At 61.1% G+C, this 24,060-nt stretch overlaps 1 protein-coding gene across 3 annotated transcripts in view; it reads right to left on the bottom strand.

Moving 5' to 3' along the window:
- Positions 1–24,060, bottom strand: part of DNAH2 (dynein axonemal heavy chain 2) — a 105,150-nt gene that overhangs the window by 68,316 nt on the left and 12,774 nt on the right. For all 3 annotated transcript variants that reach the window (XR_006576173.1, XM_045001463.1, XM_045001464.1), the window contains exons 7-20: positions 17,484–17,722; positions 16,917–17,108; positions 16,113–16,270; positions 15,035–15,122; positions 13,587–13,792; positions 13,014–13,143; positions 12,447–12,629; positions 10,537–10,751; positions 10,304–10,450; positions 8,529–8,685; positions 8,040–8,279; positions 6,607–6,795; positions 6,167–6,314; positions 5,468–5,660 (exon numbers count right to left, since the gene is read on the bottom strand). Coding sequence is in view for 2 of the 3 variants with exons in the window: in XM_045001463.1 (XP_044857398.1) it covers positions 5,468–5,660; positions 6,167–6,314; positions 6,607–6,795; positions 8,040–8,279; positions 8,529–8,685; positions 10,304–10,450; positions 10,537–10,751; positions 12,447–12,629; positions 13,014–13,143; positions 13,587–13,792; positions 15,035–15,122; positions 16,113–16,270; positions 16,917–17,108; positions 17,484–17,722 (2,485 nt within the window). In the remaining variant the exon portion in view is untranslated. The remainder of the gene's footprint in view (positions 1–5,467; positions 5,661–6,166; positions 6,315–6,606; positions 6,796–8,039; positions 8,280–8,528; positions 8,686–10,303; positions 10,451–10,536; positions 10,752–12,446; positions 12,630–13,013; positions 13,144–13,586; positions 13,793–15,034; positions 15,123–16,112; positions 16,271–16,916; positions 17,109–17,483; positions 17,723–24,060) is intronic.

Genomic DNA, 24,060 nt, shown 5'->3' with positions numbered 1-24,060 from the left:
CGGCGCACACCTCCACGTGGCAACGGAGGAGAAGCCCAGGGGGCCGAGCTCTCCGGCGCACACCTCCACGTGGCAACGGAGGAGAAGCCCGGGGGGCCGAGCTCTCCGGCGCACACCTCCACGTGGCAACGGAGGAGAAGCCCGGGGGGCCGAGCTCTCCGGCGCACACCTCCACGTGGCAACGGAGGAGAAGCCCGGGGGGCCGAGCTCTCCGGCGCACACCTCCACGTGGCAACGGAGGAGAAGCCCGGGGGGCCGAGCTCTCCGGCGCACACCTCCACGTGGCAACGGAGGAGAAGCCCGGGTGGCCGAGCTCTCCGGCGCACACCTCCACGTGGCAACGGAGGAGAAGCCCGGGGGGCCGAGCTCTCCGGCGCACACCTCCACGTGGCAACGGAGGAGAAGCCCAGGGGGCCGAGCTCTCCGGCGCACACCTCCACGTGGCAACGGAGGAGAAGCCCGGGGGACCGAGCTCTCCGGCGCACACCTCCACGTGGCAACGGAGGAGAAGCCCGGGGGGCCGAGCTCTCCGGCGCACACCTCCACGTGGCAACAGAGAACCCCGAGGGGCCGAGCTCTCCGGCGCACACCTCCACGTGGCAACGGAGGAGAAGCCCTGGAGGTGGAGCTCAGGTGAGAAGGACCTGACGATCTCTCCTCTGATCCATTCTGTGTGAATTCCACTGTCTCCAGTGAAGGAAGCACTAGGGGGCGCTGTGCTGCAGGCAGCAGGTTGAATGGGCCCCAGGGGGTGCTGTTCCCTCAGAGGCAGCGCTGAGGCCAGTGCCCCAGCAGGGCACTAGGGGGCGCTGTGCTGCAGGCAGCAGGTTGAATGGGCCCCTAGGGGGTGCTGTTCCCTCAGAGGCAGCGCTGAGGCCAGTGCCCCAGCAGGGCACTAGGGGGCGCTGTGCTGCAGGCAGCAGGTTGAATGGGCCCCAGGGGGTGCTATACCCTCAGAGGCAGTGCTGAGGCCAGTGCCCCAGCAGGGCACTAGGGGGCGCTGTGCTGCAGGCAGCAGGTTGAATGGGCCCCTAGGGGGTGCTGTTCCCTCAGAGGCAGTGCTGAGGCCAGTGCCCCAGCAGGGCACTAGGGGGCGCTGTGCTGGAGGGAGCAGGTTGACTGGGCCCCTAGGGGGTGCTATACCCTCAGAGGCAGTGCTGAGGCCAGTGCCCCAGCAGGGCACTAGGGGGCGCTGTGCTGCAGGCAGCAGGTTGAATGGGCCCCAGGGGGTGCTGTTCCCTCAGAGGCAGTGCTGAGGCCAGTGCCCCAGCAGGGCACTAGGGGGCGCTGTGCTGCAGGCAGCAGGTTGAATGGGCCCCTAGGGGGTGCTGTTCCCTCAGAGGCAGCGCTGAGGCCAGTGCCCCAGCAGGGCACTAGGGGGCGCTGGGCTGCAGGCAGCAGTGTAGTTAACCCAGTAGCCAAGTTTGTTTTCAGTCAGTACGCCCCCCCCCCCCCAAACTCCTGCCCATGATACATTAAAGACCACCCGGGCTTATTGAGAAATCAATAGCCTTGGTAGCTCCTGAGTGAGCAGGGTGGGGCCAGGGCGCTGGTTGGGGGGGGCACCGTGAGGTTTACAGCTGCTATGTGGGGGTTTCACCAGCACAGCTCCACGCCCCGCCGCAAGGTGTCCCAGTCTCCTGATACGCCAAGGGGCCTCCGGTTCGCACCCCAAATCCTCCCGCCTCCTGAAGGAATGGCGTCTCCCGCATGAAGCGGCACCCGTCGACGCCAAACTCCAAAACTCAGCTACCTTACCCAGGACCGCCTGCGTCAGCCTAGGCCACGGAGCGGGCACCCGACCGTGGCCTGGCCAAACCCCAGCGGAGCTGTGGCTCTGTGCCGGGGAAGGCGACGACCCAGAATGCATCTGACCAATTGTGCAACGCCATCCCCAGCCGGCCGGCCTCCTGCCGGGAGCCGTTGATGCCCTGATCCGAAGTGACCACTAGAGTTACCGACTAGATTAGATTTTAGCCTTGGTGAGCGATGAGTGGATGATAATCTCAGCCAGCATCCGGATGCGGGAGAGAGAACATTTGGATGGAGAAAGCCTAAATGCCACCGGGAGCGGCCCCCTGGCACTCCAGGTGGGATTCTGACGTTGCCTCGGTCAGGCAAAAGGAGCATTTCATTAAGGAGCAGGGAGTGTCTCATGGCCATGCAACAGGAGCAGCCGCCGTTAGGAAGGAGAAATCCGCTCCCTCCTAACGATTTGTTAATTGAAACGTGTTTTGATGGCTTTGCTCCTGACTCAGCCAAGCGAGGCCAGCAGGTGGAGGACACTTCCAGCCCCGAGGGATCGTATGAAATCTTCCCGACTATTCCATTAATTAATTCCCTGTCTCCAGGTCACTGGAAACACGAGGCCGAACTTTAGTAAACAAGGAAACCAAGAACGGCCCCAGAAGAGACAGCCGAGGGGCAGCGGCAGAGAGGGGCACCCGGCTCTGGAGAACAGGCAGAGATGGGTGGGGAGGCAGCGTCCCTCCCACCTCTCGCTAGTCACGGATCCAAATTTACCTCCGGCCTGAAAACCGTGCGTGTCAAACGCTGAGTCAGCACAGCACCCGGCCCGGGAAAATGCTGCTTGTGCTGACGCAACGAATGCTGCATCCCTCCTTTGAGCAGCTGGTTTTCAAGTGTGCCTCGTTCGGGGGCTTTGTTCCACCTTCCGGCTCACAACTGGGCCATGCCGAGGCGGGAGGCTCGGCTCCCGCTGTGGAATCGCTCCTCCTGGTGCTGCTATGAACGGCCCTCAAAAGGCTTTCGGGGCTTTAATGCGGAGTTTTTCTCCGCGCCGTTGAAACGCAGTTGAGGAAGTGGAGGATAGAAAGCCCATAAGTGGCCTTGTAAACTAAAGTATCCCACGGGCAAAACTGCAATTGGTTTAGGGAGCGGTTGCACTGTAATAACAACCGACTCCAGGGCCCGGCTCACAGCACGGCTCCCTCCTGACCTGCTTACGGCACGACTCCATTGCTAGTCGTCCGTTCTCTTCCTTCGCAGACCGAGGAAAGCCAACCGGATCTGCGGAAGGGCCTGATCTCACGGCTGGAACGGCTCCCCACCCGCACACCATCAGCGCTTTTCCTTTAGCCTCGTTTTCCAGATGGGGAAACCGAGGCAGAGAGGTGCCCGGCCTTGCCTAAGGGCGCCCAGAAGGCTAGTACCCAGGTCTGGTGAGTGCCAAGCCGGCGCGCTAGGCGCCAGAGAAGAAAGGCTTCTAAGCCAGCTACTTGTCGCGAACAGAGCCCTCACCGCGCCGCCTGCAGGGAAGCTATAAAAAGGAGCTGATTGTCTGCGTTTCTCTGACTCTTAACCAAAAAAAACCCAAAATTGCTTGCGACATTTGCATGTAAACAGAATTTTGCTTTCTTAAGGATTCAGCTGCTCCTGCTGCTTCCTCTCCACGCCGCGCGGAAAGCGAGCCCCCGCCGGGGGGGCCGGCCCCGCTGCACCGGCACACACCACGGTGGGCCGCAGCACTTCCCAACAGGAAGCGCAGGAGCGAGTTAGGGAGGCAGGAGAGAGCCGCTGGAGCTGGGGTCCGGCCATGCGCTCACTGCTGGGAACGGGACCAGGGAGTCTGTAATGGCCACGAGCCGTCAGAGCATTAGAGCTGAGCTGAGATCGCACCTCCCGCACCACGCGGCCCTAGCACTGGGCGGGGGCACTGGGGGCAGTGCGGATTTGTAGGGGGAACGGCCACGCTGCTCCCTGCAACACTGCACCCCCGGCACCTCCCGGGGATCGGCGGGGTCTGTGGGGAGAGCGCCCCCTATCGACCCACCCACACTGCTCCCTGCAACACTGCACCCCCGGCACTTCCCGGGGATCGGCGGGGTCTGCGGGAAGAGCGCCCCCTATCGACCCACCCACGCTGCTCCCTGCAACACTGCACCCCCGGCACCTCCCGGGGATCAGCGGGGTCTGTGGGGAGAGCGCCCCCTACTGACCCACCCACGCTGCTCCCTGCAACACTGCACCCCCGGCACCTCCCGGGGATCAGCGGGGTCTGTGGGGAGAGCGCCCCCTACTGACCCACCCACGCTGCTCCCCGGCCCCTCCCGGGGATTGGTGGGGTCTGTGGGGAGAGCGCCCCCTATCGACCCACCCACGCTGCTCCCTGCAACACTGCACCCCCGGCACTTCCCGGGGATCGGCGGGGTCTGTGGGGAGAGCGCCCCCTACGGACCCACCCACGCTGCTCCCTGCAACACTGCACCCCCGGCACCTCCCGGGGATCAGTGGGGTCTGTGGGGAGAGCGCCTCCTATCGACCCACCCACGCTGCTCCCTGCAACACTGCACCCCCGGCACCTCCCGGGGATCGGCGGGGTCTGCGGGAAGAGCGCCCCCTACTGACCCACCCACGCTGCTCCCTGCAACACTGCACCCCCGGCACCTCCCGGGGATAGGCGGGGTCTGTGGGGAGAGCGCCCCCTATCGACCCACCCACGCTGCTCCCTGCAACACTGCACCCCCGGGGATCAGCGCTGTCTGCGGGAAGAGCGCCCCCTATCGACCCACCCACGCTGCTCCCTGCAACACTGCTCCCCGGCACCTCCCGGGGATCGGCGGGGTCTGTGGGGAGAGCGCCCCCTATCGACCCACCCACGCTGCTCCCTGCAACACTGCTCCCCGGCACCTCCCGGGGATCGGCGGGGTCTGCGGGGAGAGCGCCCCCTATCGACCCACCCACGCTGCTCCCTGCAACACTGCACCCCCGGCACCTCCCGGGGATCGGCGGGGTCTGTGGGGAGAGCACCCCCTACTGACCCACCCACAGTGCTCCCTGCAACACTGCACCCCCGGCACCTCCCGGGGATCGGTGGGGTCTGCGGGAAGAGCGCCCCCTACTGACCCACCCACACTGCTCCCTGCAACACTGCACCCCCGGCACCTCCCGGGGATCGGCGGGGTCTGTGGGGAGAGCGCCCCCTACTGACCCACCCACGCTGCTCCCTGCAACACTGCACCCCCGGCACCTCCCGGGGATCGGCGGGGTCTGTGGGGAGAGCGCCCCCTATCGACCCACCCATGCTGCTCCCTGCAACACATCACCCCTGGCACCTCCGGGGATCGGCGGGGTCTGTGGGGAGAGCACCCCCTACTGACCCACCCACACTGCTCCCTGGCACCTCCTGGGGATCAGCGCTGTCTGTGGGGAGAGCGCCCCCTATCGACCCACCCACACTGCTCCCTGCAACACTGCACCCCCGGCACCTCCCGGGGATCGGCGGGGTCTGTGGGGAGAGCGCCCCCTACTGACCCACCCACACTGCTCCCTGCAACACTGCACCCCCGGCACCTCCCGGGGATCGGTGGGGTCTGTGGGGAGAGCGCCCCCTACTGACCCACCCACGCTGCTCCCCGGCCCCTCCCGGGGATTGGCGCCGTCTGTGGGGAGAGCGCCCCCTACCGACCCACCCACACTGCTCCCTGGCACACAGGTCCCCCCTTACCGAGCAGTGTCTGCATCGAAGGAAGACACGAGCGGGTTGAGGTGCCGGTAGCGGTTAATGAAGGAGTCCTTGTTGACCTCCCAGATCTCCCGGTACACGTCCCAGGTCTTCAGGTAGGCCTGGAGGTACGTGGCGTTCGCTTGCATGCCCCCACTGATCAGGGCCTGGATTTTCTTGATATCCTCATCACGCTCTGAGGGCGGAGGGGGGACAAACAGGCCAGTGACCAGCTGTTTCCGTGCCCAAACAGCCAGTCCTGGTCCATCAGAACCCGCTGCTTCTCTTCCACGCTGGTTCTGCCAAGCCTCACCGGCCCTTGGGAAATGCTGTCCCAATGTTAGAAGGGGAGGAAACTGAGGCACAGAAATGACTCCTAGGGGATTGGGTGTGCGCAGGCAGGAACTGGTTCCGTGACAGATGGAGGCTGTATTCAGGCAATGTCTGTCTAGACTCAATCTGTGACTCTCAGGAGCTGCTACCACGTGCCACGGAGAGAAAATAAATCAAAATCAAGTGTTAGCGGCAAGGAAACGGAGCTAAGGGGAAATGTCCGGCTGGGGAACCGTCTCCTCCAGGGACAGGGTGGGAGCTGAACCCAGAGGGCTTTTCAAACCCACAGCGGCGAGTCTCGGTGCCTGAACACGGGAACAAGCCAGTTCGGCAAGGCAAGCGCGCGAGTGCAGGGGGAGGGCTCCTTACCCACGAGGACCGAGATGGGATCGCGGTGGAATCTGCGTTTGGTCAGGATCTCCGGCAGGTGGCGGAAGACAGAGATGCTGGCGATGAGGTGGCTGCTGATGTCATTCACCATAGTCGCGAGCTGGGCCAGAGTTGGGGAAAACTCCACCTGGAAAGACAAAGCAGCAGGTCCGGCGGAGAGAGGAAGAGAGGCAACGGCGGCTCAGCGAACCCACGGCGACCCACGGGATCGATTCCATTCCCACGGCCGCACAAGCCCCTGCAGATCCCGGACCTGAAAATCCCGCTCTAGCTAGCCCTGGTAACAGCAGTGAAGCTGTGACAGCACGGGCAGCTGGCGCCTGTGGATGTACCCACGGGCCGGGGCGGGGACACTAATTCAGGACTGACCTCCCCCCCCGGCAGGGACCTTGGGGCGGGGCTCAGCTGGGTGGGCTCACCTGTGCGGACGGTGCCGGGTAGTTGTCCTGAAGGATCACCTTGACCCTGAACAGGGGGTTAGGCGTGGTCTTGCCATCTCCATTGATGGCCTTGGAGAGTTCCAGCAGGGACCATTTGACGTTGAGCCTGAAGGCCTCTTCCATCATTCTGTTCATCTTGACGGTGTAGGCCACCCAGTACTGCTGCACCTGAGGGGAGAAACAAGCCGGCTGAGAAAGGCGGCGTAGCCATGGCCACCAGAGCGAGGAGGGGCAGCCCGGGTGAATGACAGCCAGGGCTGCAGAACTGGGCTCCCGGCTCTGGCTGCCGAGGTGACCTTCGCCGTGCGACCCAAGGAGCTCCTCGGTCTGCCCACCTTGGAGAGACTGAACTACTTCACTGGGTAGACGCGACCAGGGAATGTCCTGCTCTGTTGCCGGAAGTAGTGCCAGATGCCGGGGCACGGGGGCAGGGTAAAATGGAGCAGCCGGATGCTGGCACGATTTGCTGGGCGCAACTCAACCTCCTCCTCCCTAATCTAATGTCGCCTCCCTGACCCCAAGATGGACTTGACTTAGGGGTCCAGTTTCTGTACCTACAAGCTCTGGTTTGGACTGTGTTCCTGTCGTCTAATAAACCTTCTGTTTTACTGGCTGGCTGAGAGTCAACGTCTGGCTGTGGAGTTGGGGGGCAGGGCCCTCTGGCTTCCCCAGGACCCCGCCTGGGCAGACTCGCTGCAGGAAGCACACGGTGTGGAAGGAGATGCTGGATGCCCCGAGGTCAGACCCAGGAAGGTGGAAGCTGGGGAAGCTCCTTGCCCTGGAGCCAGTCTGCTCACAGAGTCCTGCCTGGCTCCGTAGGGAGCAGTGCCAGAGCATCGCCCGGGGACTCCGGGGCACAGGGAGAAAACGGGCAAGACCGACGAGCCAGCCGTGTCCAAAGCCCCTGCGACGACAGGGACCTGACTAGGTGAGGCAGGCCCAGATGATCTCAGCAGGCAACCCGTGCCCCATCCTGCAGAGGATGCTAAAAACGCCATGGTCCGTGCCGATCTGACCTGGGGGGAGGAATTCCTTCCTGACCCCAAATCTGGTGACTGGTTGGACACTGAGCACGTGAGTTAGACCCACTGGCCAGGCAGCTAGAGAGAGGATTCTCTGGACCCACCGCGTCCGGTGTCCCAGCTCTGGCTGTGGTCGAGCTCGGACGCTTCGGAGGAAGAACCCAGAGTAACCTCGCTAAGCTGGGCCTGACCCTTAGGGGGGTGGTGCTGGAGGGAGTCGGGCAGGTAGGTGGGTGGGCAGGGACAGCCGTTGGAGACGAGGCAGAAGGTCTCTGCCACAGGGTCCTTACACACAGATCTCCTGACGGAATCGAAACGAAGCACGGCATGCTGGGAGCCGCGCCCAGCGCACTGCCCGCTGGGAGCTGCCTGGCCCGGGACCGGCCTTACCTCGGCGCTGTCGTGTTTGAAGACTTCGTAGGTTTGCCGCATGATGCTGACGACCTCCGCGTGGATCCCCATCAGCTTCTGCTGCACCCAGGCCCGGTGCTCCTTCTGGTCCTCCTCGAACTCCAGGTCGTCGTAGACCCGCCTGCCGGTGATGCGCACCAGCAGCGCCTCGCTGATCTGCTGGGCACTGCGCGCGATGCTCAGGGTGGCTGCCTTGTACTCGTTGACAATGGTCTGCACCTGAGGGCCGGCGGCGGCAAGGGGGGCTCAGGGCAGGGCGCACGCCCATCGGGCACCTTAGGGCCCAGGGTTTGAGGGAGGTGAAACCTGACCCGCTACTGGGTTCCCTGCTCCCTGTTCTGCGTTTCTCCCACTCCTAGGCAGGCTGAGCAGAGCATGGAGCACTGGGATGCCGCCCGCCGGAGGCCCCTGAAGCAGATCTCGGTGGAGGAAGGATGGCGCTTTGGGGGGGGCCACGGGAAAGCTCACCTTGCTGGCGTGCAGTCGGCACTCGCTGATGAAGGCCGCGCTGGCCCCTTTCAGCGACCAGTGCAGCTTCTTCAAGCCGGGCTGGATCTTCTTGTCCAGGTAGCGGATCCGCTCCTTGAACAAGGCCCGCTCCTCCGGGGACAGCATCGCGATGATCCTACGGGGGGGGGGGGGCGAGATCCAGCCCCATCAGCAAGGCAGAGCTATGGAGGGCAGTCCTCCCCCCAGCCCACCGAAGGGGCCTGGCCCCAGACGGGTCCCTGGTGAGTCCCCCTGTCTTTCCGACCGCCTCCCAGACCGGGCCGGCTGCATCTTGGGGCTTGTTAACTTCCTGGCCTGGCCGGGTGACCTTGGGCAAGCCACTCGCCCGCGCCGGGCCTCGGTTTCCCCGTCTGTAAAACCCCCCTTTGGAAAGCAGCGGTGAAAAGCGCCAGGGATTAGTATCGTTACAGGTCTGCTGAAAGGAGGCTCCAACGGGGCCGTCGCTCTCCTCAGTCACGAGGGCCAGGCCAGGCGATCGGAAAGTCGGATCGGGCCGGGCTGAGACCAGACGCCAGGCTGACCAGGACGGTTGGGGGGGGGGAATTCCCCTACCGCCGTCCCAGGGGATCACCCAGTCACATCTGTTCCAAGCCGGCTGCGTGCCACAAACACTCCCTCTTTGGTCATGTTAAAAATACACTTGCCAACACGAACCTGTTTCAAGCAACACTTTCTCCGCAGAGAACCACCCCCATTCACACTTTGAAAAATACCGGAGCAAAGCAAATCGAAACCCTCCCCCTCCCCCTACCCCCCGACCGTTTAGTCATGAGGCAGCTCCCAACGGATGGGGGTACCAGACCGGTAGCGGTGAAGCCTGACTCACGGTGCGACCCCCACGCAACCGCCCCCCAACACACACCCACTCCCCCAACCGATGGGCCTCGGCTCTTCTCCAGCAGGGAGGGGGAGTTCTGGCTGCCAACACGGGGGCCAATCAGCGTCAATTATCCTGGGGGGGGTTGCGATGGGGACATCTGTTCTGCTAAGAACCAGATTCAGATCCCATCCCCCTGCAATTCATTTACACGGGGACCAGCAAATGGGCATCGCCTGGGGATGACGTTCAGCCACTGCTGAAACAGAGACTAGAGCAGAGGCCTGAGGGCCACATCGGGTTTCCGAAAATGTATGGAGGGCAGGTTAGGGGAGGCCGTGCCCGGCCCCCGCCCCATCCGACCCCCCCTGCTTCTCACCCCCTGACGGGCCCCCTGGGACTCCTGTCCTATCCACCCCTCCCTGTCCCCTGATGCCCCCGGAACTCCTGCCCCAACTGCCCCCCACCGCCCCATCCAACCCCTCCTCTCATTCCTGACTGCCCCCCGGGGACCCCTGCCCCATCCAACCACCCCTTCTTCCTCACCACCCCCACCACCGCGCAGCACAGAGCCCCGGGTCAGGCAGCCGCCCGGGCAATTGTGAACAGAGTGGGGGGCTGGCTGGAGCTGTGGGGGCGAGGGGCCCGGCTGAGGCAGGGCTAGCCAGAGTGGGGCGAACCGCCCACTAACCCTCACCCTGAGGTCACTGCCTCGCTCCCGTATCCAGAATGACTCTGCTCCCCTCACCCTTGTATCTTGAGTGAAAGCTGAAATCAGTGGGGTCCTGCCCCCTGGTGCCCAGAGCAACAGGCAGGCGCCAGGGTCTGCGTCCCACCCCCAAGCGCCGGTGCCCTCCAGGGCTCAGGAAAGCCGAGAGGGATCCGCCCGGGCAGCGGAAGGGCAGGGGCGGCCAACCTGTTATAGTCCCGGGCAACCAGGAGCAGGTTCTCCCGGAGGTTGCGCAGATCCTCCTTCCGGTCGTACACTTCCACCACGTAGTGCGGGATCTCGAAGAGCAGCCGCTCCCAGTAACGGATTTCCACAAAGAGTTTCAGCAGGTCCCTGCAGAAGGAAGCAGAGGCAGGGCCAGGTGTCGCGAACGGCCTGTCCCGGCCGCCGCCGAGCCTGCCCTGCCCGGTCCCGCTTACTTGTCGAAGTTGATGTCCAGCATGCCGCTCTTCTCGGCGCTGGGGATCAGGAGCGGGCTGTCCAGGCGCCTCAGGCTGTCTTTGTCCAGGGTCTGCGTCCACACCTGGAAGGTTTTCCTCTCAATCTCGTCCATGGCCTGGACGAGCAGCTGGTAGGCCTGAAAGCTCTCCTCCCCGGTCCCGATGTGGGGCAAGAAGTGGGCGTTGGAGAGACACTGCGAGGCAGACGGAGAACCCCAGCCAGTGGTTTGACTTCCACTGGGGGGGGGCAGCTCCGGCACGGGAGGGACCCAGGACATTAGCGAGGAAGCGGGTGAATGGGGGGCAGGTTCTGACTCCTCCCCCGGCTATTCCAGCCCTGAAACCCACTCAGCTCTGCTGATGTCCTGGCGTCAGCCCCCCCGGCTGTGGCAACACACAGACGCACACACAGACGCACACACCTCCCTCTCCTCCGTCCCCAGCCCCGCACGCCCCAAACCCGGCTAGGGCGTCAGCTGACTGCTCGGCGAACGAGCGAAATCCGAAGGTCCGATTCCCACCGGACGTTCAGCGCGATCAAGAAACCAACGTCCTGCCAACGGCGTCAGAGCCACTGACGAGCGAGCGGCCAGGCTGCGTCGAGCCTCCCGGCGCGCTCCCTCTTTCAGCCCGCCCCCTTCTCCAGCCCTGGACTCTCAAGGGGGTAACAGGAGAAACTGAGGAAGAGGGAGGCTCCATGACCCCCTATATAACTAGGGAATATGCGGAGGGCACCGGGTGGAAAAGTGGTGCCCTGGCCAACTTGGGCGACTCCTCCAGCCGGCCACGGGCTTCTCCTTTGCGTCCTGTTTTGAGCCGCTGAGCAGCAAAACTGTTAAACAGCAGCTGTGTCCCGCACCAGAGGCAGCTGCATTTCAGGGCCGGGTTAGCGACCCCGGGGCAACCCTGGCAGGTGGCCGGCAAACTCCCGCCAAGCTCCACCCCACGGCGCGTTAAGCGATCGCAAAGCGCTTTGAGATCCCTCACGCTGAGAACTAGGAGCAGGAGGTGTTTCGGCAATCGGCTCCTGCGTTCCAACGAGAGCTACGTTCCGGGGCTGACGCAGCCCACGACCGTCTGACTAACGCCTCCTGCCGCGCAGAGAAACGTGAGCCCCGAGGCGGTTGCCAGACAGAGGAGAGGTGAGCCCCACAAGGCCGAGCCCTGCGCTGTGCAGGTAGGAGAGGCAGAGGTGATTTTCACACCCAGATCTGGCCGTCTCCAGCCTGCGCGTACCGGAGGGTTTGTGACGGGTGCTGGAAATGCGGTTCCGTTGTTACACAACGTATGATTAAACCTGTCAAAGGAACTCGCTGCCAGAGAATGTTATTGAGGCAAATAGTCAAAAACAGATGAGGTAGTTCGATGAATAAAAACAACATCTGCCATGGCGAGGGCTTGGGCGGAAATTCCAGGCTTTCAAGATACAGGGAGGAAGGGGGTCCCCGGCTGGGCGGCAGGAGGCTTCAGACATACATACGCTGCCCCAAGCCTGGCCTGGAACGGGGTGGCGTGGGACACCTGGAAGCAGTGGGGTTGGCCCCGATCGGAGGCAGGGATGTCAGGCGAGATGAACCATCCATCTGGGTCGGTGCTGTGTGAAGGCAGGGGAGTGTGTGGGGTGTGATGGGGGTGTAATTCTGCTGTGACGGGGTGTGATTGGGTTGTGAAGGGTGTGATTGGGGTGACTGGGTGTGATTAGGGTGTGACGGGGTGTGATTGGGGTGTGATTGGGGTGACTGGGTGTGACTGGGTTGTAATTGGGGTGATTGGGGTGTGACGGGGTGTGATTGGGGCATGACTGGGTGTGATTGGGGTGTGACAGGGGCAGGAGACGGGGAGAGACGGCTGCTGGAACGGGGGTCTGGCCATGGCCGTGGGATACTCACCTTCAGGGGTCTGTCGATGCGCCGGCGCAGCGCCCGCAGCCAGTGCGCCAGGCCCGAATAATGGCACATGTGCGGCGGCAGGAACGGCAGCTTCTTGCTCAGCTCCCGGTTGACCAGGGAGAGCTCTCGGTTGAACAGCATGTAGACGTCCACGGCTTTCTTGTCGAAGGTGCGCTTGATGGCCTGCGACGGAGCCCCAGAGGGGTGTGAGGCACCGGGCCGAAGCCCACGCGATGCCGCACCCCACTCCCCATCCAGGGGCTGGTCCCCCCACCTCGTTGGCATCGCCTGTCAATACCCCCGTACTCCCGCCTGGGAGCAGCCCTCCCACAGCCGGCACCCCCTGGCTGCCATGTCTGAGAACTGCCCCCACTCAGAACCACCAGCTCCAGAGGCTGTTCCCCACGGACACCCCGATCTCCCCCATTCCAGGAGCTTCCAAACTTCCCAGCTAGCCGGTCAACCGCTGCCTAGGAGTCTGGCCTCTGCGTCTGGAAAGGTTCCTTGTCTTCGGGACACAGTGCTCTGCCAGGGTCCCGCCCCGCCGCCCCGGCACCGGCCCCGTACCTCTCGGGCGGAGAGGTGGTGGAAGATGTCCTGGATCTCCACGCCATGCTCCACGTCCCGCACCGTCTCGAAGGCCGAGGTGATCAGGTTTTGGGTCATCACCTCCAGGTCTTTGACGCCGGAGCGGAACCTAGCGTGTCAGGGCGGCGGGGGATCCGCAGCGGGAAGGGACACAGCAAACAGAGGACACACATTCAGCACCGCCTTGCGGGGACAACACCCCCGCCTCAACGGGCCACGTCTCCGCTTTTCCCAGCATGCCTCACACTCTCGCCTCCACCCAGGAGTCGGCGACCTCGCCACTCATTCACCATCCCTTGCTCTGTGTCGGTAACCTCCTCTAGCCGACAATACGGCGGGAGGGCCCCCGGGACACTGCACGGCCCCGCTCTTCCACTGCTGGCCACGGGGGTGGGAAATGGGGCCAATCCGTCCCTGCCAGCTCAGGTCCCTGCCAGTGCTCTTAGCCCAGGCCTGACCCATGCAGTCTTGGCAGAGGAGGGGAGCACACAGGGCTGACCCCCATGCCCGCTGCGAGAGCTCTCAGACTGCGAGCCGAGGGCCCCCTCTCACCGGTTAAAATCCTCGTGCCAGAAGGTGTTCTTCACATCCAGGATCCCACCCTTCATGTTCCGCAGGGTGTGCAGGTGCTTCTGAAAGGTCTCCTCTATCTCCAGCAGGTTGCGGGTCATCTGGGGGCCCCGGTGCCCAAAGAAACAGGGCAGTGGGGTCTGCTTCCCGTCCTCCCAGCGGGCAAAGTGCTGCTGGCAGTCGCAAACCTGTCGGCAAGCGCGCCGCGGCGTCATCGGGTTTGCCGTCCCATTGCTCGGCACGAATCCCACCCTCTCCCCCGTTAACCGGCTGGACACATTGCCACGCTGTGGGAGCACCTAGTGGCTGCTGGGCGATGTAGTCCAACCCCACCCCATCTTGGCAGGGCAGCCACCCACCGTATTATCATCGTTAGCTATAGACGAAGACTCCAGGGTTGTCACCCGTCTGTGTGTCACTCTGGAGCCTTGAATGTCCGTTGAGTCAGCAAGGAGGGAGGGAAATACCTACATGCCTGCTTGGGAGCTCCTTCTGTTCAGAATATCACCAGGTTCAACCATCACCGGGTGGAGATAGAGGAGACCTTTCAGAACCCGCCCAGTTTTTAAGGTCCCAGCTATTCTGACTTTACCAACGACACCCGTGCAAAGCAAGGCGTGTATCTGCCACGCCCAGAGTCCGTGGTATCAACCAAACATCTGCCAGAGAAGGTCGGGTTATCATGTAGTCCCGCCTTGAGTGCAGGGGGCCGGACTAGAGGACCTCTCCAGGTCCCTTCCAGTCCTACCGCCCAGAGGATTCAGGGGGCCTGGGGCAATGCAATGAAAAATCCACACCGCTGAGCACCGGAATTAGACCGACCTAACCCCCGTGTAGACAGAAGTCTCCCTTCAAGCTAGCTACCGCCTCTCGGTGAGGGGGAGTGCCTGCGCCGACTGGAGAACCCTTCCCATCGGCATAGGTAGCGTCTTCACTGTCATGAAATCTACCTGGAGCGGCAGGGAGGATCAGACACTCTGCAAACTCCAGCTGATGCAGAAGGCTACGTTTCCACCACCACCCGGGGCTGGCTACCTCCTGGGTGGGGCTCCCCGCTGTGACACAGGGCTGGGTACCCCCCGCGCAGCTCCCCACATCCCGTCGGGCTGAACGCTCTTGTGCTTTCGGTGTGGGGAGTGCTTGATGCCAGAGCGATCACTCCCCGGCACCTGCTACTTGTCTCAGGCACTGCACGAAACGCTGAGCGCCAAACTGCTCTGTCATGGAAACAGATGGGTTTGTCCTGCTGCACCGGAGAGCAGCCGCTGGCTCCGAGTAAATGGAACCCCGGTAATTGTCAGGCTGAGATGCACAACGCCTCTCAGGGTGCCAATGCTGCCGTGAGACTCTCATCCCGCACGGCAACGCCAGGCCACGGGCCCTAGTCCTGTCGCCGCGGGGGGGGGGATCACGGGCCACGGGCCACGTACCTCCAGGAGGTCTTTGCAGCGCTGAACGAAGGCGTCCACTTGGGCAAAGATGCTAGTCTGATCCAGGACCCAGCCTTTCCCGGAAAGCCTGTTAGACGTGCGGAAGGAGAAAAGGTTTGTCGTGCCCAACGGCCGCCTCGGAGGCAGGCCCCGAGATGGGGCCTTTGGGGATGGGGTTTAGAAAGTTGGCGCCTGTGCACCCAAGAGTGTCCTCGCTCACAGACCTGGCATGCGAATCCCAGGGCAGGATTTTGCAAAGGGGGGTGGGGGGAGATAGCTCAGGGGTTGGAGCATTGGCCTGCTAAACCCAGGGTGGTGAGTTCAGCCCTTGAGGGGGCGATTTGGGGATTTGGTGGGGGACTGGTCCTGCTTCGAGCAGGGGGTTGGACTAGAGGAGGTCCCATCCAACCCCAATCGTCTATGAAATGCATCTTATTTGAATGGCGAATCCACCCCCCAAGGGCACATCAAGCCGGCAGACCCTCTCAAGAGCACCCCAGGAAAGAATGGCGATGCCCCAGGATCTCTCCCCACAGACAGGGCTGTAGGAAAACCCAGGGGGATTATCCTACCCAGGAGACCGCAAAGCTCGAGTGCCTAATCCCCACTCCGCTGTATTTGCCTGGCTCGTGCGTTAACGGCTTTGATCTTATAAAATAATTGATCCCGCTCGACGAATCTGAAGCTGACGCCGACCAGTAACGCTTAGATTTAATTGTCAAGGGCCAGGCGCCCACTTAAACCCGACATCCCTAATCATAGTGATCGATTCTGGTTTCTGCCGCTCAGGAGAACCAGGGGAGGGAGGCTGGGGACTGGGACAGGGCTCGCTGGTTCCACTCATCCCCATCTCCCAGCCACCCGGCGGGTTTCGGTTGCATGTCTCTGGCAGCCTGGGCAAGGTACCAAGAACTGCACAGGCCACACAGAGGGGTGTGACAGCAGGGCTGCAGCGGGGAGGGGGACGATCGTCCTGCCAATGCCCAGGCCGTCCCCACTCGGGGGACATCCAGAGGCGCAGCTAATCTGGGCTCTTTCACCAGCTGCGGCATTCCCCTTCCATCCTCCCGCTGCCCACCTGTTGTGCAGCTGAGCTGCGTACAGGTAACAATCCTTCCAGGAGTTCATACACGAGATACAGTCGTGGAGCGACTGTCTGCTGGATACCACGTAACCCTCAAAGATCCGGTCCAGGGAAATGTCTTGGCAACACATCAGGATAATTTTATTGCTCATCTAAGGAGAAACGATTCAGCACAGCTCTGCCTCGGCCTCTTCCCGGGCCAAGAGCCCAGCGCTCCACGAGGTTCAGTGGCAACACACCTCAGAGCGACAGGAGGAAATGATTTGGGGCAGAGGATAATTAACCTGAGGAACGCGACGCCACCAGGTAGAACCGAGGCGGGAAGCTTGGTAAAGTTCAAAGCCAGATGAGACTAAGAATAGTCCCGAGGTGGGATCTAGCGCATCACCGCTCTAACCACTAAATCCCACTCCCCTCCCGGAGCCGGGGAGAGAACTCAGGAGTCCTGGCTCCCAGCCCACCATGCTCTAACCCACCAGCCCCCACTGCCCTCCCAGAGCCAGGGAGAGAACCCAGGAGTCCTGGCTCCCAGCCCCCCCTGCTCTAACCACTAGCCCACACTCCCCTCCCAGAGCCGGGGAGAGAACCCAGGAGTCCTGGCTCCCAGCCCCCCTGCTCTAACCCACCAGCCCCCACTGGCCTCCCAGAGCCAGGGAGAGAACCCAGGAGTCCTGGCTCCCAGCCCCCCATGCTCTGACCCACCAGCCCCCACTGCCCTCCCAGAGCCGGGGAGAGAACCCAGGAGTCCTGGCTCCCAGCCCCCCCCCCCCCCCTTGCTCTAACCCACTAGCCCCCCACCTTTCGGAAGAGGGCGGTGATTCTCTCTCTGGTGTTGTAGTACGGGGAGTTGACCCATATGATGCGGACGAGGCTGATGAGGTGGGGGAGCTTGTCGGGGATGTCTCTGGGCCGCAGCGCGGACAGCTCCTGGAACGGCTCTTTCAGGATGGAAAGGAAGTGGAGGTTCGACTGCGCTTGCTCAGAGCCATTCTGCAAAGCAATCACCGGGCGGGAGAGGAAAAACTCAGAGGGCAGAGTGAAAAGCCAAAGGCTCCCCCCCCTCCGGGTTTCTAGCCCAAGGTCGTGTAGGCGCCGAGGGAAAGCAGGACCCTCTGCCTGCAGGGCTCCAAGGCCCAGCTCAGACTCTCGAGGCCTTTTCGGCTCCGGCGCCGCAGTAAACCCGCATTGCCTCTCCAGCTGTGCGCGCCCAGAGCCCCGGACTGGACCGGTAGCGGGGCACGTCCAGACTGGGGTACTGTAGGGATCCCCTCCCTTTCCGGAGCCAACGGTCGGCCCACGGGTCTACACCAGGGTGGCCAAAGCGGGACCCGGCTCTGGGGCACTGCTCCCCGTCTCCAGCCCCACCTGGATCTGTCTGGCGAGCCTTTGGAAGGGGGCCACGTAGGAGGACTTGGAGAGCATCAGGATGGACTCGATGTGGGTCACTCCCTGCCGGCAGAGCTGTTTGCTGATCTCAGACAGGTCGGTGCAGCGGTTCCTCCAGAACTCGATCTCCTCCAGCGGCCCCGTGCTCTCCCTGCTCTCCACCGCCTCCTGCGCTCTCAGCACCTCCTTGATCTGCCGAGTCCAGTGGATCATGGAAGCTGGAACAAAAAGTCAGACAAGGCCAAAGGCGTTAGGGGTTTAGACGGCGCTGATTTTAATGGGCGCCAAATACCTCCCAGGCTCTGGGCTTTAGCGCCCAGTCCTGCCTGACAGGGTGTGAGGAGCGTTAAGGTTACCGGCTGCCCCGGCATGACAGGGACATTCCGCTGCAGAGCATGTGGTGCTGAATAATGGACCCCGGTGGGATGTGGTTTGAGCAAAGGAACGGGGCGTCTGGACGCCGGGGTCTGGGAGGGGAACGCGGCCTGGCGATTAGAAACGGGGGCTAAAATTCAGGACGACTGCGTTCTAATCCGCGTCAGCTCTCCGGCCTCCTGCTTCCCACTCTGCGAACTGCAGGCGCTGAGATCGCCCTACTTCAGAGGCGGGGTGGGAAGCTACATTTTCCATTAGTGTCAAGAATGTGGTAAAGTTCAGCCAGATGAGACTAAGAATCGTCCCTAGGTGGGCTCTAGCGCATCCCTGTTCTAACCACTAAACCTAACTCCCCTCCCAGAGCTGGGGAGAGAACCCAGGAGTCCTGGCTCCCAGCCCCCCCCCGCTCTAACCCACCAGCCCCCACTCCCCTCCCAGAGCCAGGGATAGAACCCAGGAGTCCTGGCTCCCAGCCGCCCCTGCTCTAACCCACCAACCCCCACTCCCCTCCCAGAGCTGGGGAGAGAACCCAGGAGTCCTGGCTCCCAGCCACCCGTGCTCTGACCCACCAGCCCCTGCTCCCCTCCCAGAGCCGGGGAGAGAACCCAGGAGTCCTGGCTCCCAGCCACCCGTGCTCTGACCCACCAGCCCCCGCTCCCCTCCCAGAGCCGGGGATAGAACCCAGGAGTCCTGGCTCCCAGCCCAGGGAGCAAAGCTGGGGTGGGGGGTGGGGTGCTATTCTAGTATCTCTGTTGTGATCAAACACACACTGTAAGACAGATAGAAGCTGCCGCGACGAGCTCCTCTTCACCCCAGGTGCAGCTGCGGAAAGCTGAGCGGAGCGGTTTGCACTCCGGTTGGTCCCAAATTTCCCTTTGTAAGGTGCTGCTCTGCTGGCTCCTCGATGCCTCCCCATCCCTGCTCTTTACGAGGAGACTTTGGCTTTTTAACGACATTGTTACCTGCGTCTGTTACTACCCGAGTACATCACGGCAAAGCGTGTTCCGGGCCATCGCAAAGACGAGGTGACCCCTAGAGGAGACTCGCCGCACCCCGGGCACAGAGCCGCAACTTGCCGGATACCCGAGTGCACTGAACTAGGAAGTAACCCAAGTAACTGACCGGATGGCGGCAGAAGGAAAACGTTATTTGAACTCAATGAACTACGCTTGCGGCTTCCAGAGTGGAAGCTGCTAATAGTCCCAGCGCGCCAATCTACGAGTTAGGGGCCCAGCGTGAGAGCAGCAATCTCGCCACCAAATTACAGGGGTAAGACGATCGTGCAGCCCGGCCATTAGAATAGCCAGGCATCGCTAAGTACTTGGGAACAGCTAAGCCGCAGTCATAATGGAAACCGCCCCAAGGTGTCCAATTGGATGTTTCACCCAGACACATACTGCCGGGCGTAACCGCTGGCCCTGCAAGGATTTTAGTGGGGACAGCGCTGGGGTTTTGTGGCACACACAGTCCTTCTCGTTATGGGCCATTCATGTCCACCGCACACCCGCCGCGCCTCCTCAGCAGCGGGAGTCTGTTCATGGTTGAAAAGCAACACGGGCAGGGGACACTTTTCAGGGACATATTTAACTCTTGTAAAAGGTTCTGTACAATCGCAGGCCAAACGTTTGCTTGGGTTTTATAACATCAGCACTGAGATGGAATCAACGCGAAATTGGCTCCCTCTCCCCGAACTCAATTCTTTTGACAGAAAGAAACACGCGGGGTATCTCGGGACGCACGTTTCTGCAAACGGAGCCCACCTCGCCCAGACAAGCAGTCCTGTTCACGTCACTGGCACCACTCGCATTAGGGAATTTAGCCACTGACGAGTCAAATCCTAGCATGGTTTTCGCTTTGCTACTTATTATCAAGACATATTGCATAAATAATTCAATCTACAGCTTTTTACTTGTCCTGAGCGATCCAGTCCACTGAATTTGCGTATACGGTAACAGAAGAATCACACCAAGTCCCTCGAGCCCGGTATCCTGTCTCCGACAAGTGGCCAAGATCGGATGCTACAAAGGAAGGTGCAAAAATCCCTCTAAATGGGCAATTATGGAATAATCTCCCCGCAGAGGACGGTTCGGTGTCCTGAAACATGAGACTGTACAGCTCTTCTACATTTTTTATGCTGTTTAGTGTAACTGTAGAGGGTCTCATTAGCCACAGAAAAAACCGGTTACTCGACTTTGTAACTGTTGTCCTTTGAGATGTGTTGCTCATATCCATTCCAAATAGGTGTGCGCGCGCTGCGTGCACGATCGTCGGAGAATTTTTACCCCAGCAACACCCGGAGGGTCGGCTGTGTGGCACCTTAATGGCGTTGGATCTATACCCCAGCCGACTCAGCGCCCCCTCAGTTCCTTCTTGCCGGCTACTCCGACAGAGGGGAAGGAGGGCGGGTTTGGAATGGATATAAGCAACACATCTCGAAGAACAACAATTACAAAGGTGAGCAACCGTTTTTTCTTCTGCGAGTGCTTGCTCGTATCGATTCCAATCAGGTGACTCCCAAGCCTTACCTAGGCGGTGGGGTCGGGGTGAGACATCGCTGAGTGCAGAACCGCTGAACCAAATGCGGCATCGTCTCTAGACTGCTGAACTAACGCGTGGTGAGCGGCAAAGGTATGTACCGATGACCAAACCGCAGCTCTACCGATCTCGTGAACTGGAACCTGGGCCAGGAAAGCGGCCGATGAGGCTTGAGCCCTCGTGGAGTGGGCGGTGAGGCGTGGGCCGGGACACCGGCCAAGTCGTAGCAAGCACAGATACAGGCCATGATCCAAGAGGAGATGAGTTGCGAGGAGACTGGTAGGCCTTTCATCCAGTTGGCCACTGCAACGAAGAGCTGGGTCGTTTTCCTAAATGGCTTTGTACCAGTTTGGTTTTTTTGGATGGTGCGGATGATGGGCAATGCTACTCGGGATGGGGCCTCCGCCGAAAGGATGTTTGGAGGTCCATATTACATGCCAACCTACGTAAAAGGTCTTGGTGGGCACGAACGTCTATCGGGGGAGGACCCGAGGCTGCCGTCCCCGCCACTGCCTCGTCTGGAGAAGATGACCAAGATGCCAAGGGTCCAGGGGGTCCTGTGGTGGATCGTGTAGCGAGGAGTCCTGTTGCCCAGGATCCATTACACCGGGGCCTGGGACCTGCGTTGGGGTAGGTGCAGCCGCTTCCATACCCCCTGGAGGGGGATGACTTATGGTGGCTTCTGGTACCCAGGGTTCTGAATGGGCTCAGCGGGAGGCCCCTGACGGAACCCCTTGGGCTTGGTGCTACGCCCACGGTGTCCAGAAGCACCATTGTACAGGATCCTGATTAGGGTCTTGGCCTTCGTCGTGCCATTGACCCACGTTACCTTCGCCCTGGCCTGAAGCTGGGTAGGCCGAGCGCAAGGCACCCTCAGACTGCGATGACCATGAGGCGGAGCGCGAGGGCCAAGGCGGTGTGGAGCGCGTCCGTGTAGACTCTCCGGGGTGCGGTGCAGACCGGTACCGGGTCGCTGGAGAGCGGTGCCAGCGAGGCGTCAGGAAGCAGTACCGGGATCAAGATCGATGTTGATGACCGACCCGGTACCAGGATCCAGACCTGGATCGCGACGATGAACGTCTGCGGGAGCGGTGCCAGGACTGACTCCGGGAAGGTGATCGGCGCTGCGATCGGTGCCGGGAGCGACGGGAGTCCAAACGGTACCACGGCCCGAGTCATGCCAAGAGGTGGACCGGTGCCGCGAGTACGACCGGCGCCGTGAGAGGGAACGGCGTCGGGATTGCAAACGGCACCAGGATCGGGAGTGGTGCCGTGTCTCCACGCTAGGAGATGGCGAACGTATTAGGGTAGGCTTGCTCCTAGACTGCATAACAGAAGTTGGAGGCGGTGCCACAGTCTGTGCCGGTGCCGGCTCTGTGAGGGCAATGAGGTCTCTCACTGTCGCGAATGTCTCCAGCGTCGACGGAAGCTGGGGCTCAACCATGGTCCGGGTCGGGGAGCCAGTGTCCACTGGACTCAATGGCTCCTCCCTCGGTGCCGGAGTCAACAGTGCCGATATCGGCGCTTGTACCCTCGGTCGCTCCAGTGCCGGACGCGACTCCGAGGTTAGCAAAGGAGGTGCCAGCGCCTGTTGCGGCAAAACAGTCACCTCCGGCTTGCGCAATCTCTTCTGTCCTGGAGACAGGGAACGGCGCCGAGCCACTTGCACTGGACACGGTGCTGGAGAGATCCGGTGCTGCGGGCCTCTATCTGAGTCTCCCCACGGTGCCGTACCTGAAGCCGCCGCCGGGGCACTGCGCACCGACGCGCTCCGGGCTGGAACTTGGCGGGCCGATAGGGGATCCGAGCTAAGGGCCGCCTCCATAAGGAGTTGCTTGAGCCTGGGGCTGTGAGTTCCACAGTTGAATTACATGTTGTGGACGTACAGTGCCCAATGGGTTACTGCTCAGTGTCACTGGACGTCTCGTCCCTCAGCACTACAGTGCCGCAAGGCTACAGATACGTTACACAGGCCAGGTAAAGCACTACAGATGATGTACTTGCGGAAAGCTACACCCACCCTAGATTGAGCAGCAAAACACACGTAGCTATAGAATAAACGAGCCTGGCTGGCGTTACGGCTCATGCGTGTTGCTCGGGATAAGGGTGGAGGGACATGGGCTGTGGGAGGGAGGGAGATCAGGGCGAGGTGAGAGCCGTGCCGATGGGGAGCTGACTCATTTAACTGCTTTCTACGGTTTGCATTGGTGGGATACGCAGTCGAGCAGCCAGTGCTGAGAGAGAACGGGTTTTTGTGTGGGATAGAGGGTGGACGTGCTCGCTTTATGCAGCAGCTGCACCATTCTAATTAACTTGAAGTTATTAATTATTATGAATTATTTCAATTAGAGTAGTGCCTACAGGCCCGCACCGGGGATCAGGGTTCCATTGTCCCAGCTGCTGTATTTTCTTTGTGTCGGGTGCAGCACTTGAGCCTGCAAATATTCACACGGGAAGTAAGTATCCGAACTAAATAAATGGACCACGCGTGTGAATGAAGTGACGCGTGTCAAACTGAACACCCATGGATTGGGGGCTTAGACTGTCATTTCCCGGCCTTCCTCTAAGGGCCTGAGCCAGCAATCTGAGCCGTGCAGAGACCTCTGCACTTGGGGTGGGGGGACCATGTTCTTCAAGTGAAGATCAGAAGGTCTGGTTTAGTACAAAATGGGTGCAGATTAACCCCCCACTGAACAAGTAAACTAACCGTGGGTTTACTTCAGGAGGCTTGGCTGAAAATTGTAGGAAGAGGGCTTGGGGTAAGCCACCCTCTAGGAAACACGGGAATTGTGATAAAGTGGGACTGTTCTTAACGTTCTCTCTGAATACTATGTGAGTGCCTCAGGGTACGTCCAGACTACCCGCCGTATCAGCAGGGAGCGATCGATTTTTCGGGGATCGGTATATCGCGTCTCATCTAGACGCGATATACCGATCCCCGAACGCGCTCCTGTCGACTCCAGAACTCCACCGGAGCGAGCGGCGGTAGTGGAGTCGACACGGGGAGCCGCGGACATCAATCCCGCACTGTGAGGACCCGAGGTAAATTGATCTAAGATACTTCGACTTCAGCTACGCTATTCACATAGCTGAAGTTTCATATCTTAGATCGATACCCCCGCCTCAGTGTAGACCAGCCCTCAGTTTCCCCTATGCAGTTCTTAAGTATCTAGGTGGTGGGATAAGGGGGTGTGATTGTTTATATAAATCGATGGTACGCCCACATCTGGAATACTCATCTCAAAAAAGATATACTGGCCCTAGAAAAGGTTCAGAGAAGGGCAACTAAAATGATTAGGGCTTTGGAACGGGTCCCACGTGAGGAGAGATTAAAGAGGCTGGGACTTTTCAGCTTGGAAAAGAGGAGACTAAGGGGGGATATGACAGAGGTCTATAAAATCATGAGTGATGTGGAGAAAGTAGATAAGGAAAAGTTATTTACTTATTCCCATAATACAAGAACTAGGGGCCACCAAATGGAATTAATGGGCAACAGGTTTTAAACAAATAAAAGGAAGTCCTTCTTCACGCAGCGCACAGTCAACTTGTGGAACTCCTTACCTGAGGAGGTGGTGAAGGCCAGGACTAGAACAGCGTTCAAAAGGGAACTGGATAAATTCATGGAGGTTAAGTCCATTAATGGCTA

This window comes from Mauremys mutica, unplaced genomic scaffold (assembly GCF_020497125.1).
Source record: "Mauremys mutica isolate MM-2020 ecotype Southern unplaced genomic scaffold, ASM2049712v1 Super-Scaffold_277, whole genome shotgun sequence".
NCBI lineage: Eukaryota > Metazoa > Chordata > Testudines > Geoemydidae > Mauremys > Mauremys mutica.
This window is presented reverse-complemented; position numbering and strand designations above follow the sequence as displayed.